The 20764-nt window shown below is 42.4% G+C and overlaps 1 protein-coding gene across 6 annotated transcripts in view; it reads right to left on the reverse strand.

Moving 5' to 3' along the window:
* MTM1 (myotubularin 1) overlaps positions 1-20764 on the reverse strand; it is a 104137-nt gene that overhangs the window by 50878 nt on the left and 32495 nt on the right. For 3 of the 6 annotated variants that reach the window (XM_006194953.3, XM_032475685.1, XM_032475684.1), the window contains exons 2-6: positions 20248-20320; positions 17455-17527; positions 15620-15714; positions 4839-4949; positions 265-366 (exon numbers count right to left, since the gene is read on the reverse strand). In XM_006194953.3, coding sequence (XP_006195015.2) covers positions 265-366; positions 4839-4949; positions 15620-15714; positions 17455-17527; positions 20248-20310 — 444 coding nt within the window. In that variant the 5' untranslated portion in view covers positions 20311-20320. Of the gene's footprint in view, positions 1-264; positions 367-4838; positions 4950-5422; positions 5667-15619; positions 15715-17454; positions 17528-20247; positions 20321-20764 lie in introns of those variants that run through there. The other 3 variants (XM_032475687.1, XM_032475686.1, XM_032475688.1) reach the window with 2 other exon arrangements.

A 20764-nucleotide genomic window follows, 5' to 3' on the forward strand; every position in this document is an offset into this window, starting at 1 on the left:
TGCCACACCTGTGCTCACCTGGCCACCTCATGCCTTTGGGAGAGGGCTGGCCAGGGCGGAAGGCACGCTCAGAGGGAGGCCGCCTGGGCTCACCCACCCCACACAGACTAGCGGGGAAGAGGCCGACGCCTGCTGGGAACGGCTGGACCTTCAGAAATAAACACCCTTGCACACGTAGCATGCTGGGAAGCGCAGGGCAGCTTGTAAATGCGAGGAGACACCCAGGAACCCTCCGTGGACACTGAGGAGAACCTTGGAATTTACCAGACTGTGGGCCAGGGGAAAGGCGTATTTCGTGAGGATCTCAAACATGCCTCTTCGGCTGTGGCCTTCCTGCTTCAGCGCAAACCTCAGGTTTCTCATGTCCTAGGGGGCAGAGGAGAAACATGCCAGTTGAGTCTGCAAATTAAGTCACATTTGTTAGCAAAAACCCTTCTATACAACTAAGGGAGTAGAAGATGGACTTAACTTGAATGGGCACTAAATCTAGATTACTAGGGAATGGGCACTAAATCTAGATTACTAAGAAAATTACTTTGTTTTGCATGCTCTTTTGAAATACCTGGTTTAAGAACCCCTGAAGATAGTCCCATCGTGGTCAAGATTGCAAAGACAAGACAACTCATGTTAAAGAGAAGGCAGAGCTAAAATTCCCTTTATAAAAAGAAAAATCAAATGGTGCCTTGCTCATCACTTCTGGGCCTACCTACTCTAACTGGTTTCTGAGGTATTTTAATTATAAAAGAGTATTTTATTCATAGAACTTTTCAAATGTGTATCTGCCATAAAATATAATTTCCAAATTGTCAAACATGTCATTAAAATCCAGATGCTCTCTCCCTCTCCCCTCATGCTTTTAACTTTAAATCTCACGTATAAAAATGAGAAAATGATTGGCATTTTAAGCTCTCTGATAAGTAATGGAATATATTTTTATTATACAATTTTACTCTCACAGAGTTCTACGCAGACTGTGTTAAAGTGCTCCATATTAGGAGTGATTGCTTTTTGCAGCTAAGAATTAATGTTCAAAACCAGATTTTATTATTTTTTTAAATGGAGGTACAGGGAATTGAACCCAGGACCCCGTGCATGCTAAGCATGCACTCTACCACTGACCTATTTCCTGCCCCTCCAAATCAAAACTGGATTTTAAAGATAGTTTCCAACACATTCCCCTTTAATAAGCAAGAAAACCTCTGAAACAGAATCCAAACAAAATAAGCTCCCTTAAATATCAATTTATATTATATATCAAAAGATACAATGTTCTATCTTATTTTTATTTTTGAAGCTGGAGTTTTCTTTAGTCTGGCCCTCAAATCGACCATGGTGCTGGGACTGAGTGATGGCTGGTATCTTCTGCATGGCACTTTCAGTACTTCAGGAGTGAGACAGATCCAGTCCCTTGGATGTCACAATCTTCCTATTTCTCAAAGTCCTTTCTCATCTATTATCTCAAGAGCACTCCTGAAGCTTCCTAAGCCTTTGATGTGTAACGTCAGCGGAGACCTTGCTGTACACAAGGCACCCGAAGATGCAATCGGCAGCGAAGGGGGTGCAAGGGCCCAGGCTCTCAGGCCCCTAATCAGCGGCCTGGGACTCGTCACTCTGTACACGGATGGCATCTGCTGGGCCTTGCCAGCTCCAGGATCCTGTGCTTTCAGTTTTAAAAGCACATCACTTGATAAAATCCAAAAACTGACTCAGAACATATTCCAAGGAAATTGGGGTATCAGTTGTTGTCTCATGATGCAAAGCACTGGTCAAGCAGAAGGAAAGAAAGCATCTCAATAAGATGATACGCTTTTAAAGGGTTTGCCACGAGCCACAAGTACAGTACTGGATAGAGGTCCCTCGGGGCTCAAAGCCTGTGGAGAATTTTCTTCCTAACAGCCTTGGTTCAGGTGACAACTCTGTACGATCATTCCCTTAACCACTCAACCAGAAACTAGCCCATTTTGAGATAAATATTCATTCTGATCTATCAGTGATTCAAACTAATTTCAGTGTGCCACAGTATAAATGATTCAAGCAACTTCATCGGACCATCTGATTCAGATGTAATTAAAGGACAGAAAGAATTACTACCTCATCTTGCCAACAAGAACACTGAAGTGGGAAAGGCAAATGACTCACAGGTGACAGAACACCAAATCTGTAACAGAAATATGAGCATACACTGAGTGGTAAGTTCCACCTGGTCTCCTTAGAGCCTGATCCATCAGGGAAGGACACCTGGGAAAGAGCCTTGTGGCAAGAGTCTCACGGTCAGACCCTCAGCCCACTTAGTAACTGGGCACACAGCGCTGCGCCAAGTCCCACGATAACAAAGAAGTAAACACACTCCCGTTGCAACAGCACTGAAGGGCTGATTTATCGAGGCATCATTTCTATAACACATTTCCAAAGAACACCTATCACTGCTGACTTCAAAACAGCACGCTGTGTTTAGACCAAGCAATCGGGGGTGAGGCATGGAAGGAGAGAGAAGGCTTTGCAGTAGTATGGTTTGGCTCTGCTTTTTCATTTGTTTGAAGCTCCAAGTTGTCAGCAGGGGCTGGTATGGGGCCTTGGGGGGTAAGAATTCACATATTCAGAGCTACCTTCTCCTCTGTGGCTAGACAACACCCACTGGGACTTATCCATCATGTGGAAGTTGCTACTGGCAAGCGGAAATCCCCTTGTGCGGACCTGGTGGAACCAAATTTCAGGGGTTCTAAGTACTTGTTTCGGTAATGAAATGCGGTTGTGTTACAGTTACTGACTGCAGATGAAAGAGGACCTTTGAGAGACCAGAGGTGGAGTCTTTGTCCCACGCAGCAGATTCCCTGTCTATCAATTTCAGGTCTGCTACTAAGAAAATGGAATTCAGCTCTCAGGACATCTGTGTTTCCAGGGAGATAACTGAGTTAAAAAATTGTGCTACAACATTGTTCAAGGACATTGTCTTTGGGCTCAACACTAATTCCAAGAAATATACATATGTAACATTTGAGAATTATGCCTGCCGAGTTGTCCTGAAGCCCTTTGTTCTTACAATAAACAGTCAAAGGGTAAGAAGGTGCTTTGTCCTATTAACTTGGGGAATTAATACTTAAATACAAGTTTTTCCTATTGGTAAGGCAACATACAGGATTTTTTCCAACTCTGTTAGAATGCAAGTCACTTTGAAATCATCAAAATAGCAACCTTATCTTTCCATGGATTCTTTTCTGCAAAATTAAAAAAAAACTGCCTTAAAAGTAAATCCCCAAATTTCTAGGCCCAAAAGGGTCAACAGTAGCTGGGATTATAGATGAGGCTTTAAGGGAGCTTGGATTCAAACAAAAACAACAAAAAGAAGCCAAAGTGGGGAGAGAGGGAGAATTTCAGTTCTCATAGTGACATAATCCTTTGGTTTCTGATACAGTGTACTTGTCTTGATTGTTTACAAACTTGGGACAAAAAAGTATGGCATTCATAATCCAAATAAAAGTACAGGAGATTGGCTTTAAGAAACCACAGTGGAGACTAGGCAAAGGAGACGTGGGTTGGAATTCTGGCTCTTCCATCACCTCCCTCCCCCGGCAACTGTAAGTAAGTAAGCCCACTGAGCAGATGCCTCATTTCCACCCATGGCATGATGGACTTGGACTTGGCCAGGGATCAGTGCACTTGAGCCCAGGTCACTCTTGGTGAGATCTTCAAGCTAAGAATTTTTTAAAAATATTTTAAAAGGGTTGAAAAAACAAAACACAGAGTAAAATGTACACACAGAGATCCTACTGGCCCACAAGCCTAAAATATTTGCTATCTGGCCTTTTACAGAAAAAGTCTGCTGACCCCTGCACTTGATTGATGGTCAGAGTCACCAGAGATACTTGAAAGAGTCCAAACCTTCCAGGACCCAGCCTTCAGAGATGACTTTACAGTAGGATTTGGGGAAGAACCCAAAGCTTTACATTCATAAACCCAAAAAGGGTTTCTCAGGGTACCCTCATGCACACCTAGCTGTAGGAACCACGGTGACAGGTGACCTCCAAAACCCTTCTAGCTCCTTCTAGGACTGGGCATTGCAGTCTTCTGAAATGCAATACCTGTAAAGTAAGTTTTCTTGCAAGAAGGTTTATTCCATCGTTTGCAAAATGATGATCTCACTGTATCTGGACCTGAAATTTTCCAGCTGTTGGGTAATCTTAGCTAAGTGACCAAACTCTTCTTATCCTCAGGTTTCTTGTCTATAAAATGGGGACAGCATTGTCCATCTCAGAGGGTTTCCCTGAGGATGTAATGCAAAGCACCTAGCATGTGTTTGGACCAACAGAGATGCTCAATAAATGGTTATATTATAACTGATTAAATTTTAGTATCACTAAGTCCCTGCTGTTCACCATGCTGAAACAAAACGGGAGCCCACTACCTCTGAAAACAATCTAAGCAGAAGTGAGAGAGGCTGTTTGAGGTAAGAACACATCTGGCTCGCCGAGGGCAAAATTTCTTATATTTCTCCTTCCTTTCAAGGTGTGAAGATGTCTAGCTGGTAACACATCACATGAAGGGACACCAAGAGATTGGGCAAACACTAAAAAGTGTGGAATTTTAATCAAGTTTTCATCCTACTCAGTCAAGCTATCAAAATGACTGGTTTGGGTCCTCACACTTGGTGACAACGGCAGGTCCCTTTCATAGGAACTCTTTCCACAGGAGGTTATGGGAAGCTTGATCATGAAGGACCATTCCAGGGCCTTCGATAAACAAAGGTCTTTGACTTTTTTCTTTAAACCCACATTCATCGTTTACTTATTGTTCAATGCTAATGTGCCATTTTTCACGGAAGAAAGCACTGAATCTCTTACTTTACAGGTAATATCTAGCCCATAGGAATTTTCTCCTCTACTTGTCGCGCCTCCCATTTTTTCGATTCTTGAGATCACACCCAGAGGGACATCAAGCAATAGTGCAGAATCCTGTAATGGACAAAAATGCAAAAGTCAGTATTTCTGTCAGTATAATTAAAACATCAAAAATTTTACAAAAATACGCTTGCAGGGCATTTTGATCTTGGCCCTCTTACCACCTTTTATGAACAAAAATATGATATAGATTGCACATGAAAAAGCAAGCTTCAATATAGTCAGTTATGCCACCAAAATGCATCCCCAGACACCTGCCCTTCTGCACTGCCTACAGAATAAAGACTAAACTCCTACGTGCACAATTCAAGGGCCCCATGATGTCGCTACCAGCCTGACTCCGCGGGCTTCTCTCCTACGACATTCTTCAGTCCGACTCAGTAAATGCTTTCACCGTTCTTCAAACCTTTTGTCTCCAATCAGACCTAGGTGCTTTGTGCATGGTGTCCCCTTGGCCGAGGATGATCTGTCTTTACCAACTGCCAACATCCTCCCCAAGGCTGCAGTCCTGGCTTGGCAAGTATCACCTGGAATGAAGTCCCGCTTCCCGTTCAATCAGACAGAATTGATCCCTCTCTCCTCTGAAGTTCTACAACACGAGATTCGGACTGCCGTGGCACCGCTTGCTTCAAGGTCCTGTGGCCATGAACTTCTGTGTCTGTATTCCCGCATTAGACAGCAAGCACCTGGAAGCAGTGCCCATCTTAGGCATGCGTGCATTTCCCACAGGAGAAGGGCCTGGATGCAGAGCGATGCTTCTCTGTCGTTCCTTATTCACGGCTGAACGCAAGGGGTCCAGAAGACTGCTGGCATGATGGAGGAACGTTCATGAAGTCGTACCACAATCATCACACCAAGATAACAGCAGCTGCCACATACGGAATATCTCATTTGTGCCAGGCACTGCAACGGGGGCTTTGCACACATCATCCCACTTTATCCTAACAACCATTCTGGACATAGGTCAAGTATTCCCATGTCCTGATGTCACAACCAAAGCTTTAAAAAGCCTCAGTAAGTTGCTTAGTAACTGTGGGGAATGGTTGAGATTCAAGCTAAGGTCTGGGAACACACATCCAAAGAGCCATAAAAATGGTCCTACCCTTTAACTCCCATAATTGCATCCCTAAGACCTTATCTTATGGCTGTGGTGCAATGGGGGGAGATGCTACATGCCTGAAGGTGCTCAATGGAGCCAGAGGTGGACATCAGGGTGAGGTAAATTACGGTCAGTCAACTTGATGGGCTAAACACGCAGCTACTAAAATAATTATGGTACATGGAAAAATTAGTTTAAGTGGAAAGAAGCAGCATACAAAATACACTATGAAATATACAATAATGTAAAATATATATTCATATGGACAGATAGAAAGGACTACACAAATTTTTTAATCCAATATTTTCTTTAATTCTGTGTTAGATGACTTTGATAATAAAAACTTTAAAAGCTGCTTACTGAATTTTTGTTCTTTAAAAGATGTCATTTGGGGGGATACAAATAAAGTTAATTTTTTTCTTTTACTTTAAAGCCTTCTCCTTAAAAGACAATACAACAAACTAAGCATTTCTTCATAAAGTATAAATACAGCTCATGGGTGTTCTAGAGATTCAACAAGTATAAGACTGTGCTGTATCCATGCCATGAAATACTGCTCAGCTACAAAAATGAATGAACTATGGATGCACGCAACAGCCTGGAAGAATCTTAAGGGCATCATGCTGAGTGGATAAAGGTTGTGTGCTGTATGATTCCATTTATATCATTCTTGAAATGACAAAATCCCAGAGCTAGAGAACCGAGAAGCAGTGGCCAGGGGCCAAGGGGAAGGAGGGCATGGCCATAAAGGCGCGGGATAAAGGGAGCATATAGCCTAGAAAGGGAGTTTTTCTGCAGTGACGGGAGAGTTGCATATCTTGATTGGTGGTGGCGGTCACATGAATTTGCACATGGCATCAAACGTCATCGAACTGTATGCAAAAACATGCCAAAAACTGAGCCCATGCCAAAACTGGCAAAACTCAAGTACAGTCAGTCTTAGTTAACTGTATTTTGCCAATCAATTTCCTGGTTTTGATAAAGCAGTATAGTTATTGGAGAAGCTGGGTGATGCATACATACGACCTCTCGTAGTAATTTTCTAAGTTCTTGAGAGTTCATAATTATTTAAAAATAAAGTTTAAAAAGTGTAAGAATGGGGGGGGAGGATAGCTCATTGGTAGAGCGCATGCTTAGCATGCACGAGGTCCTGGATTCAATCCCCAGTACCTCCAGTGAAAATAAATCAATAAAACAAAAATAAATAAACCTAATTACCTCCCCATCACAAACAAAACAAAACAAAAAAGTGTAAGAGTACAATTCTTGTGGTATTGAAAAAAGAGCACAAACTCTTAAGTTGGACAAAACTGGCACAAATCCGAGTTGTGACATTTATTAGCAGGATGACTTTGGCAAGTTATTGTATCTCAGCCACATTTATCTGTAAAGTAGGGATGATTAGAGATAATGGACTTAAAGTACCTGGCATGGTGCCTGTCACATGGTAGCGAGGTAACAATGGAAGTTATTACTATTATTATAGCAAAGAGTATCTTCATATGTGTAAGACAGAAAAATACAGTGGATCAGTATGTTCTCACAAGCAGCGACATGACTTTCTGTTGGCACCTGTAAGGAGGCATTTTTTAGTTGTTTCCATGGGGTGAGACCACTCACTCCATGACTGAATTCCAAATGCTTAGAGAAAAAAGACACGACTCAGTAACCGTGTACACATGTAGCTGCTTATTACAATGTATTTACTTCTCAATATAATCTAGATATTAAAAACATACTATCAAGCAGTCCATTACTATTCTTAGATTATACTGAAATTTATGAGTGTCTGTTCATCTGTATACCTAAATCTCAAACTTATACCTAAAAATACATAGACTAGACACTAAATAAGTCTGATACTCTAATATCAAGATGGAAGCAAGAATGCTAATTTAAAAAGCAGAGAATTAGGAGTGAGACCTTGCAGCTCTCTGTCCCTGTACAGAGAAAGTTCTATAGCTCTGATTACCCTGACCCAACACAAAGCAGAAAATGGGACACTGAAGAGAACCAGCCAGCTCCTGAGCAAAGACACCAGAGTCTACTGAGGCTACCTGCCACGTTCTCCCCGAATGACAGGTTCAAGATCAGATAACCCAGGAGGCCAAACTGGACGATCGAGAAATAGGAAAACTAGCTTAACTCTCTAGAAACCTGAGTCATCACTTATCTAAATATCATTAAATATTTAAGAATTCTTAAAGGTCCATTCTTTTTTTTAATTAAAGTATAGTCGATTTATAATGTGTGCAGCAAATGGATTCATTTATGCAGATATATATATATCCCTTTTTGTATTTTTTCATTATAGGCCATTACACAGTATTGAATATAGTTCCCTGTGCTATACAGGAGTACCCTTGTTGTTTATCTTCACAGGTCCATTCTAACTCAACATTCTATGCCTCTATACTTCTAAGTATCTAAAATAGCTGAGATGTAAATATACCCAACAGTCTAAAAATATGCATTCATCTGCGCTCTCTCTCGAGTGTATACTGAGTAACAGAAACTGGACTGGATGCTGGGGACCATAGAGATAAATAAGATGTATGTGTTGCCCTCGCAGAGCTCAGGACTCAGGCTGGGAGATGAGACACATGTACCCAAAGAGCCACAATGCTAGGTTGTTAAGTGTTCAGAGTGATTAAAAAAAAAAAATCCAGGTAAAGTGGAATGAGAAGTCAGAGCAGGCAGGACGGTTTCTTACTGATTGGGTCACATGAAGTTTCTGTGGTGATGACGTTAAAGATTACCCTTAAAAGCTGGAATAATAGCAGGTGGAGATTGGCCTTCCAAAAGCAGGTAACAGTGACACCGGTTACACATGTAGGAAAGCATGGGGATTTTATTTAAAAAAACAAACAAAAAACCAAAACCCAAGTGGGCCAGGTTTCAGATAGGATAGCAGGGGAATTCTCCAGGGAGCACCCCAGGGCTTGGATCAGGGTGACTGGGATCCCTAAAATGCGTCTTGAGAAGAAGGCTACCAGGATGGAACACTGCTCTGTGCACATTCATCTAACAGCACCGAGCATACCGCACCAGCAATGGGAGGGTCTCCCCATTGCTTGCAATCCTGGAAGCTAATCTTTCAGGGCAAGTGAGAGGCTATGAGGATCTGAAAGTAGAGAGTGACTGGGGTGGAAAGCAAAAGGAGGAGGTGAGCCATGGGGAAGAATCACAGATGACTCAGTCAGGCCCAAGCGTCTGGGACAATACTGGTCCTACCAAGAGATGCGAAGAATGTCAGAGGGTTTTAGGGGCAAGATTAACATTGACAATTTTAGACACACTGGGTTTGACTGCTAATCAAGTACAGATAGCCAGGAGGCAGCTGGAAATGCAGAACTGGAAGAGATCCTAAAGGCCCCTTAAACTCAAAATGCCCAGAACTAAGCACGTGATACTTCTCTCTCCAAACTGCACCTTCCTGTCTTGGTGGCTGGCACACCATCTGCCCAGTGACCAAAGCTGGAAACCTAGACATCATTCTTGACCATCCCTTCTCCATTATCCCTCACTCAATCTCCATGTTTACTCCTTAAATCAGTCTAGAAACCTGTCCACCTCTCTCCAACTCTACCAGCAGAGGGGCCACTCTAATAGACACAGGCTGCTGTGCGGTGGGCAGATCATAAGGGAGCTCCTTTACAAGAGCACATCTGATGCTACCATTTTTCTGCTTAAACCACTTCTGAAGCTTCTCGGTGCTCAACTCTAAAAACCTAAATCGTTAACAGGGTCTACAAGGCTAGGTCATCTGGCCACGACCCACCTCCCCTGCTCATCACTTGTTCTCCCCACCCCCAGCACAGGCACACCGTCATCTTTCCATGCTCCATTTGGTCTCGGGTCCTCTCATGTGCTGTTCTCTCAGCTTATTCTCTCCAATCCAGTCCCTGCCAAGCAGCCAGGGAACTCCTATTCATTCTTCAGACCATGGGGCTAGCATCGTTTTCTCAGGACAATTTCCCAGGCTCCTCCAACAACTGCACTCCCGTACCACTCCCACACACCACGTGCCACAGCCTGTTAGACCCTCGGGTTATGACCCGAGGGTCATTTGAATGATGACTAGAGAATGAAATAACGAATAATGAATAAAGAATGAAAGATCGGGTCTGGCACTAGAGAGCTGGAAAGCAACTGACAACTGAGAAAGAAGAGAGTGAGGACAACTCTGGCGGAAATGAACATTGAGAAGGTAGGAAGGAAACATGAACTGCAGTAAAGGCAAAAGGCAGAAGTGGGAGGAGAACCAAGAACACCTGGAGAAAGTGACAAAGGAGGCAGAGGTAATGAACAACGCCGATCACAGCAGAGCAGCGAGACCTTTGGAACTGAGCAGGGCAAGGGGAGCTTTAATACGGAGCACAAGACAGACCATGAGAAGTGAAGGAGTTAACAGTCAGCAAGCAGAAGCAGCGTGTGTGGACTAATTTTTTTTTAAAGTCTGGCAAAGAAGGGGGAGAGGAGGATAGTAGTATCAGGGCAGCAGGGATGCAAGAAGGTGTTTTAAAATAAAGAGGCTTGAGCAGGTCCACGGGTGTGGGAGCCAATAAAAACCATAAATGTAAGACAGAAGTGCTGGTGGTGTCCAAGGTTTACAGCTCCAGTTGCAGCCAATTATAGAGACTGTGGAAGCTCAGTGCTGCCACTCTTGTCAGATGCCCAGTTCTTGGGTGGCATGAAGCAAATACCTGCCCAGAGTTCATTTCAGAATCAGGTATTTGAGAGACAGGGTCTGATGGACATGAGGGCCATCCATCCATCTTGATTCTCCAGGTCCTGTTCCTGTACTGGTAAACCATCAAAACGCAAAGTCAACAGACCCTGTCATTCTAGTCCCTCACAAAGTTAACCTGGATTCTGTCTTTAAAGAGAGTTTTGAACAGTACTCAAGACTCTCGAGGTAATCCTCTGCTTGAAGAATGAAATCACTATGTTCCTATCTTTTAGAGGAAACCCCAACAGCAAATTTCCCCTTGAATTGAATCCAGGAAGAACGTACGGTTTCCAACTTATTGTCAGAAAATGCAAAGTGTATCCATGACACATTTCTCATCTTTCCAGCAGTCCTAAGACTAGAACAGATTATATCACCCAAGGGTTATCGTCTGCTCGGATGGAAGGCTTAAAAGCCTCTATTCCTTGAGATTCCCATATCATCTGAACTCCATCCTATTTCGAAAAAGGGGTGCGTGCAATGACCAATTTTTGGATGGTGACTCCCCAGTGTGAATGGGGAACAAGATTTCTTCGGCTTGGGGGTAGATCCACAGATGTTTATTTTATTCTTCATAAACATGCGTGGCTGTCCCCTCTTTTCTACTGCAACGATGACTGGATGAGGCCCTTTGTGCTGACCTGGGAAACCAAAACAACTTCCTAGATGGCCTCCTTGCTTCCAGTCTCTCCCTCCCCTAATTGGTCACACACACAGAAATCTGGCTTCACTTCCTGAAACCCACATCGATGTGTCGTTCTCTGCGTGCTGTGCGCGCTGTTGCACTGTGACTTGTAAGACTTCAGAGCCTGGCTAGTCTTCCAGCTTCATCTCTTCCCAGGCCCTACTCCTCTCTCTACCCTTTATGGTCCAGGTCCAACAGATCACTCAGCCATTTCCATAGTATCTGGGGCTTTTCCAGATCATTCTATGTGCAATACAGAAAAGTACCGTATGGAGATGGAAGCTCTCTACCTGATTCGCTCCTCCCTCTCTCCCTCCTACCAGGAAATCATCACCATTCTTCAAGACATGATTCAAATATCACCTGCTCCATCAAGCATCCTGTGACTCATCAGTTGGTTCCCTGCCCTCTCCCTTGTAACCTAACAGCATCACACACCCACTGCAGGCTTTGCCATATTATACCACAATCTCATCTCCATGTCATGCGCCCAGCATGGTGTCAGAGTTCCCAGAGCGCTCAGTGAGTGGTTCTGGAATAGGATATGGATGCATAAAGGAACAAAGGGCTAATTTGTTTTTCTCATCCACAATATCGCCTGAACCAGGACTCCTGGAAGGGAAACTGGAAGCACTCTTGCCCATGGCAGTCCACAGGTGACAGCATATTACGTGCCTAAATAGCCCCTAAATGTGGTCACAAGATCAAACCAAAGCCAAATCTTGGAGCACCCTCAAGGTCAAGAGCTGGCTATGGGACTTCTCAACTCCAAAAGCCATGGTGGTGTTCACAATGCCATGATTTACTAGGCACAATGCTGTGGTCAAAGCGTGGTGATGAGACCTGTTCCCTCCCGGGTTCACTCCCTGAATACTTTTACTGAGCCCCTACTGTCAACTGGATACTATGGTAGCTAAGCACAGAGGGCCACAAGGATTCCCCATTAGTTGAAGCTACAGACAGAGGAACAAATAAATACGGTTAAATTCCTTCATTCTGCACAGCCTGACTGAGCACCTACAACGTGCCAGGTTCCGTACTAGGTTCTGAGAGCACATCGATGAACAGATATGAAGCGTCCTAGGTTCTGAGAGCACATCGATGAACAGATATGAAGCATACCCACCCTTAGACAGACAAGGTAAAGCAGTGAAATATATCAAAGAGGGGACAGTGGCAAGTGCCCAGGAGAAACACATACAGAGGAAAGGGGGGAGGCAGAGGCAGTGGAGGGAGGGTATTAAATGTTTAGGCCAGTGGCCAGGGAAGGTTTCCCAGCAATAAGTGTTAACACAGAGACATGAACAAAGGCTGTGGGGACACATAGAGGGAGTGATTCCTTTGACAGAAGTCGGACAAGGCTCCAGAGAGGACGTGACTTTTTGAAGTGGGTCCTAAAGGACGTACAATGACTTCCGAGAGGGCATCCGGGTAGAGAGAAGAGCAGAGAAGGCCCCCACGCGCTGGGAAGAGGGAAGGGGCTTTGCGTAGCTGGAGAACAGTACCGGGAGCAGTGGGGCGAGTCAGGGCGAGAGGTGTCGGAAGGGTTTGCACACTACACAAAGGAGAGCGGATTTTACTCCAACGAGGGTTTTCGGGTTGAGAAGTAGGCTGGTCAGCCTAGTCCTAAGGAGGCTCGGCCTGGAGGCGGGGTGCAGGGCAGAGTTGAGGGGAAGACCACGAAGGGGAACCGGGGAAGGACGGAAAGGAGTGACAATCCAAAGATCACTGTGCGTCCACTGCCCAAGAGATCGGGGGCTGGAAACCTGCCCCTGACACCTCACGACATGGGACAGGTGGCGCTCCCCCGGCAGTCTTTACCTACCTGAAACAAACAGGGGTCCACTCCAAAATGCCAGTGAGATGAGAGCTCTTTGTCAAACACACAAGAAACATTCACATTGTGCAGCAGAATCCACAATCAATGTTCTTATTTAGGACTTTAAGACACACTAGGATGACTGTGTTTTGAGATTTTCGCATAACCACCAAAATGGCTTTCTTTGTTTTCTGCCGTTAGCTGCTTGTTTTTATACTTGGACTAAATGGTGTGGCCAATCGGTCAAAACATTGACATAAAACTTAGTGGAAGAAGGCAAACATTAGTAGTCAGTGTCAACTGGGTATTTCATTCACCCGCTCCGTGCTAATCCCTATCCTCCAGAGTGCTGTCTGAAAACAAAACAAATAAAGCTGGCTAAGTGCTCCCCCAGCTACCAAAGTAATGCACGCTCACTCCAAGTAGGCGGAGGAAAACAAAGCATGCACAATTCCACCATCCAAATATCCCAAGGACTACAACTCTTGGTGTATTTCCATCTGGCCAATTCTCGACAAGACAGTTTTTGTTTGTTTTCTGCAGTCGAGATCACAGAATAGACCCAATCTTGTCATGGCACCGTGGTTGAAATAATTTCCCCAGTTCATCATCAGTGACAGCATAAAACGGAACCGGGCATGTGTGGCTGCTCAACCAACCAAGAGTCTCAGAGGTGAAAGACACTGTAACACTTGCTCTAATGCGAATTTTTGATAATTCTCGCATATAGTAGCATCAAATCTCTCAATCTGTCCCTATTTGATACTTGGGAGCTGTACAGAATGAATCTCACATTGGCTGGTTATATTATATTATATTATATTATATTATATTATATTATATTATATTATACTTTTGTTAACTCAGCCTATGGGTATGTTAACTTTTTAATCAATCCTATCCAACTACTGGATCAAATAAGCTTGAGCCCCTGTAAAGACAGACCTCTTCCATCCTTTATTGATACAACTGGTTTTTAATAAGTAAACATTATCTACAATGAATTTTAAAGTATTAGTTTCATTCTAATATCTTAGCCAATTAAGACTGCTTCAAACTCCTTCCCCTTTGCTTAAATTAGCATCAAGGTTCAGTGCCACTTACACAGTCTGTACCTCCACCTAACTGCACCTCTGCCATTCAGCCCGTGCTTCTTTGTCAGGGTCTGTCACATGCCTTGATTCCATCAAGACAATGTGTCAGTAACACTTCTGATGTTTTCTTTTTTTCCTAGGTACTTAATCATCTGTTCAAATGACTAATTCTACAGTTGTTGCCAATGATTGCCAAGGGCTGACATCCAGCTCATTGCTCTGTTAACTTCCAGAACCTTCTTTCCCATTCTGGAAAACTAGAACATTTGCTCATATCCAGTCTTGCTTAGAAGCCTGAACAGACTCACAGAAATAAAATGCCCAATCTCAGGACCATGTGAGCCTATGAACACTGCATAAGTGGGCTCCCACAGCTAAGGCAATAAGAGTAATAAACAGCAGCTTTCACAATTTGGACACAGAAATGAACATAATTTTTTAAAAATCAAGAGGCAAACTGATCTAGATTAGAGCTGTCCTGAAGAGACTGTGGGGTGAAAGCAGCAAAACGAAAGCTAGACCCCCCCCCCAGACACTCTCGACATCGCCTACACACAGGCTGCCACTGGGCTACTCTTCCATGTGCCCTGGACCGGTTTATCCCTCCCTTGGTCCATCCCATCAAAATATAGCCTCGCTTGCAGGTGTTCATTCATTCTTTCCCTCCTGGAGCTTCCCGTCTCCATCTCATTGTTCCATCAATGGAACACTGGTTGAAATGCTGTGGCAAACATTTTATGGCCTTGGAATGAAAACAGAGAGTGGCACTAAGCTACGCCCTAGTCATCCTAGTTCTGAGCTGCCAGCTGGCATTTTGTCATTGAACACTTGGAAAGTTCCAGAGCAGTGGGCCTTAACAACGGATTCACATCAGCATCCTCCTCTGCGACGTTTTAAAAAAATTACCACTGTGCCTGGACCAAGGGCCTGGACACTCAGATGCAATGCACCACAGGCTTCTGTAGTGGCTGTTAAGCTCCACAAGTAGCTCTCGTCGGTGCTTCTGGGAAAGAAACACCGCTCTACCCCTGACTTCTCCCAACTAGCAAATGGGTACAGTTACCAAAGCCTTCTCAAGCTTATGAGAGACAAAGCTTACTTTAATTCACTCTATTCCTACACACACAGGTGTTAGTGTTAAATGAGCTTTGCATAAGCCAAAAATTAAGAGCTGAGAAGCAAATCTATCCCCCATGTTAATCTGATCTGCAGTCAATCTTGCAAGGTAGAAGAGAAACAGCTCAGCATTATCTTTAACAGTTAGGGTCATCTTTATGGTCTTAGATTCTACTTACCGTTTCCAAACTTCTTAAATAAAGACGATAATTTGTGATGTAAACTCTTCCCTTAATGGGGCCATTGAAAGGACATATGTAAATAACTTCTTTGTCTATTAAGATAAAAAAAGTACCCTAAAATAATGGAAATATATACCAAGATACACAACAAATGGCACTAATATCAACTATTTGCCTAAGAATAACTATAATAAAAAAGCACTGAAAAGGTCAAAAGCACAGGCAGTGTCTCCACATTACCGTGCTACGTTGAGTGGGGCCACATGTCACCTGCAGGCCCTAGCGGTGCTTCTCTGAGCGCACCCACCATGCTGCCACTACCCGGGGCAAGGTGATAACAGCTAAAAAGCGGAAGTGAATGAGGGTACTGACCCTCAGGTGGTTGTCAAGATTAACTACTGACTGCGGACTTCAACCAGAGGATGGCGATTCACATAGGACAGTCTCATGGACTAACCCCTAAATGGGGTTTGAGGTTTGTCAGCGTCTAGTCACACAAACATCACGATGTTTTTAATAAATGAGTGTCAGCAGTAGAAATGTTTCTATAGTCTCTTCTTGCTCTTTTAATAGTGCAGAGAAGAGCTGAGCGAGACTCATTTCCCACATTTAAGTGATACAGAACAGATGGCCAAGAGATCAGCACATCTTTGGTAGAATCAAACATAAGGAGAAACTAAATCAGGAGAGTTGACTTATCATAACAAAAATACATCTTTCTCCTATCTCTCAAGGATGTCCTTGAATGTGTTCATGGCATGCATTTATTTGTTTGTTTGTTTGTTTGCTTGTTTATAGTAATTGGGAAATCCCTTTCTCCCCAGGTGCTAAATGAAAAATACCCAGTCATGCTAATTTAATCAGTCGCTGCCTCACTTAAGGTTCTGGTGCTAATACAGAGCACCAAAGCTTCATTATGTGAAGACCACCAAACGGGAGGTAGCCTCTCTATGCTTATCCACAAATTGGCATGGACACATGCCACTGGTTTCCTTTTCAAAACTAGGATCACATGTGCAAGTCAGTGGCCATGGCATAGTTTCTCAAGGTGCATGGCTAACTGATTCCCACAGGCACCCATATAGATGACCTTAATCTACTTAGCACCATGTTTTCAGCCATTTAAGCTGAACAACCCAGATCTTAGTAAACCGAAAGGTTCTCTGAAACAATGGTGACTGTATCGTCACCAAATGGGAATCTGAGAGGGGGATGTCGACTCTAATATAAAATGTGAATGCCCACAACATCAGCACTTCGCTTAGAAGCTGTCAGGTGCTTCTATATTCTTAAGCCGGAATGATCTAGACTTCCCAAAGTAGATATCTTCCTCTTCATATGAATTTATAATGAAAAAATAAGCCAACAACAATCAGAATGTTACATCAACATTACTAACTTCACCTACCTGGCAAAAGAAAGATGTTTTAAACCAATATGGTCTTTTATATTTCAAAGAAGAGAATACTTAGACTTTAAGTTGATCATATTAAGGCATACATCATAGACTGGAAAACCTTAATTCCATTTTGTTCATATAACCTCAAACCATAAGGGCTTATAGCTCCAATAAGAGACTTTCAAGAGAAAATCCACATTTCTTTCCAAAATAGTTCTGTCTTTGGTACAAAGCAAAAAATCTCACTGCCCCAGAGAGCATGAAGCTCTTGAGGGAACTCTTTGATCAAGAAACTCTAATAATAGAGTTCCCTCTATAGTAACACTTTTAAACAAAGCTAGCTTATTTGTCTAAATTTGACTTCTAAAGAGCCACCTGATCCTGCTGGATCTCTCATCAATTTATGCAAATCCAAACTTCCCAGGATCCTTACCAGTAATGCGAGTTTCTCCCGGAAGCTGAGGAACAGCCTCACCCATGTCCTGATTAAGTCCATCCCTAGAAGTCTGGAAACAACACAGTGCAATCAGCACTCATAGCATGACATTTGCGCTGGATTTTAAGAAACTAACCAAAAATACCGTTTTTTTTTTCTTTTAATTTTTTTAAACTTTTTTTGGAAGGGGGAGGTAATTAGGTTTACTTACTTAGTTACTTAATGGAGGTACTGGGGATTGAACCCAGGACTTCGTACGTGCTAGGCACACACCCCACCACTGAGGTATACCTTCCCCCACAGAAATATCGTTTTTAAAGAAAAAAAAAATAGAGAAATATCGACCAGTCTAGGAAACTGGCACAGAAGATTAAAAGAACTGTAAAATACAACTTAGCATCAACATTCATTAGCCGAGTTAACTTTTAGCCTGTAAATAACATTAGCCCACTTTTCAGTAATATTAAACACCCCTTCCAAGCACTTTACAGTTGTCAGTGCTCTGGAAAGTGATAAAAAGTAAATATTAAGTGTATTCTATAGATACACGTGTACTGTGGCAGCTTTTTTTTTCATATTAAATATTCAGCCACCTTTTATTACGAGAAGGAATGAAAACTTCATTTCAGTGGGACTGTAACTGAGCAACAGTAATTACGGCATCTTCTCACAACGCCAGAAAAAAAGTTACTAAATGTTAATCGGGCTTTTATTTTACTAAGATCTTTCCTCACACAGGTAACTAGGTAAGAGGACAGGGCGGCCTGTCATTGAACTTTTGAGCCAAAAGGGGTCTTGGGAACGATCTACACACAAATTCTTCTCAAGACTTCACTATGGCTCGAGGTCTTCTGGCTTTAAAAGTTTTCCAGGGCATAAGCCTCATTCAATCATTGCAGCCGCTCCGTCAGGCAGGCAAAGTATTAGCCAATAAAGCCAAGGTGAGTTCTGAGAGTCGTGACTTGGATGCCTGGGAAAGGAGTCTTTCAATCTATTCAGCCACCCCAGCGGATCAGAGCCAATGGCAAGCTGCCTGGGTCCGCTGTCCTGGCCAGCATGTCACTAACATCTGTTTGGGCAAGAGGTTTTCTCACCACTGTTTTTCATTCATTGTTTTTACTAGTTGTTTTCCAAAGTCACACTGCAATCATTTCATGTGTGAAGTCAATAATCCTTTCTTTCCTCAAAGGAGTTTCCTGAATATTAAGTGAAACGAACTGCAGAAACACACTTTTGAGAATTACCAAGAGCTATGTGAATGTCAAGTGTTATGAAACAAGAGAAATGCACACTGTGTATTTAGGTAAGATGTGAGCTGTCAAAGAGGGGTGCTTGCTGGATTTTTAATGGTTTTATCTTTTTTATTCAGGTATAAATTGAAAATTCCTAGCCAATTTTTCAATATGTTTCAGTGCTTGCAAGCTAAGCATTTATAACTAGTAAATTCAATATTCATTCACCCTTTACATACCACAGTTCTGCGTCAGGAGAAGAAAGCATAATTCAATCACAAAATAAGGGAAACAAATGTGTCTGACTAACACAGGATAACATGGGATTAACATAAAATGTACTTTTATATTAGAGTAACATTACACAAGGACTTGCAATTGCCTTCTTGAAATTACTCTTTTATTTGGAACTGATCCTTGCACAATAGCAATACTAAAATACAATAAAAAAAAACTTACATAATTTGGGGATGAAAAAGGTCCTTATAACCATGACACCAAAAGCAGAAAATATAAAGAAAAAGATTGATAGATGTGGTTCCATAAAAAATTTAAACCTCTACATTTCAAAATCTAAACACCATAAATATAATTAAAAGGTCAACAATAAACTAGAAAAAAGACCTGTTATATACTTTATTATGACACATATAATGCACATATATAAAGAAATACATTATTATATTGTATGTATTATAAAGAAGTACACACACTATAAAGAGTTGAGTATCATAGTATGTACAGAGCACTTTAAAATCAACAGAAAAGAATTCCCCAAACACCCTGGAAGACAAATAGGCCAAAGACACAAACAGCCACTTGACAAAAGAATTACAAATGAACAAGAAAACACATTTAAAAAAAAAAAGTCACTTTTGTTAGTACTCAAGGAAATGCAAATTAAAAGACACTAGTTGGCTCCCTTGATTGCTGGGCATCCCTCCACACTGCTGGCGGAAGTGTAAATGAACCTTTCTGGTGGATAATCGGTAACATGCATCAAAAGCCTTAAAGGGCCATGAATAAAGCTTATTTAAAATCCATTCCTTCTTTTCAATATACGTTCCAATATCTCCTTCTAATTACACAATTTTCTCCTTGACACTTGGAACCACTTTCTGTTAATGTTGTATTTGTTTTGGTCTTAAAATTCTTTTATCATCATCATTAGAAAATAATGCCAGTATTTTGGAAGGTATAACAGCTTGCTAAGTGGCCATGGCCTTCCACTCTCTCCTTCAGGAAGCTTTCAGGGGCAAGAGATTGCCCAGTATCTTAAATGTAATGTCTGGCAGTAGTTCACAAGACAGAAGGTTCTCAAAAATGAAGTTACGGGAAAGGATTTGCAAACAAAACTCACTGAACACATATAAGGTAGTCCACCTTTCATGGAACAAGGTGGGATAATAAATAAAACCACAGGTATCAAAGGATTTACATTATGGGAATGAATAAGGAAATTAATAATTCAAGAAACCCCAAATGGGCACATAATATTCAAATACGAAAAGACAAATGCAGAGACAGAGGTACAGATAAATCTGAAAGCTCAACTTACCCTCTTAATAGACTCATTCTCCAAGGAGTGTGAATTATATTTAGGAGTCGGTGCAGAAGCCATACTGGAAACTCTACCGAGAGAGACAACATTCAGTATCAACTGAATTTGTATGCAATTTCAGACACACTGCAATTGAGAACAGGAGTACACTTGACAGGCCCTATTTCCCTTGTAGTCTCTAGAGGGAATGAGATGCATGAAGGACTAACCCCAGCGTAGCCCATGGGCAAGAGCTCCAATAAAGGTGCAGGGAACCACAGAGGAACAGAGAAGGGGGAGCTCAGAGGAAGACACCACACATGTTCCCTGAATTTTTATTCACAGCCTTCAAACTGTCACCGGAAAAAACCTTAATTGTGCAACAGGCTTCAAATTTCCCCACTTCTTAATTTTTAAAGACAACTTAGAGGCAGCCAAGCCGACTGATATAAAGGGTGGGCAGCTGAACTCACCTTTTTCCCTTTTAATCACTGTTTTCTCTAAATTAAGGCAAGTTAAAGTGGCATGGATTTGA

The sequence above is a fragment of the Camelus ferus genome, chromosome X, assembly GCF_009834535.1.
Source record: "Camelus ferus isolate YT-003-E chromosome X, BCGSAC_Cfer_1.0, whole genome shotgun sequence".
Classification (NCBI taxonomy): Eukaryota; Metazoa; Chordata; class Mammalia; order Artiodactyla; family Camelidae; genus Camelus; species Camelus ferus.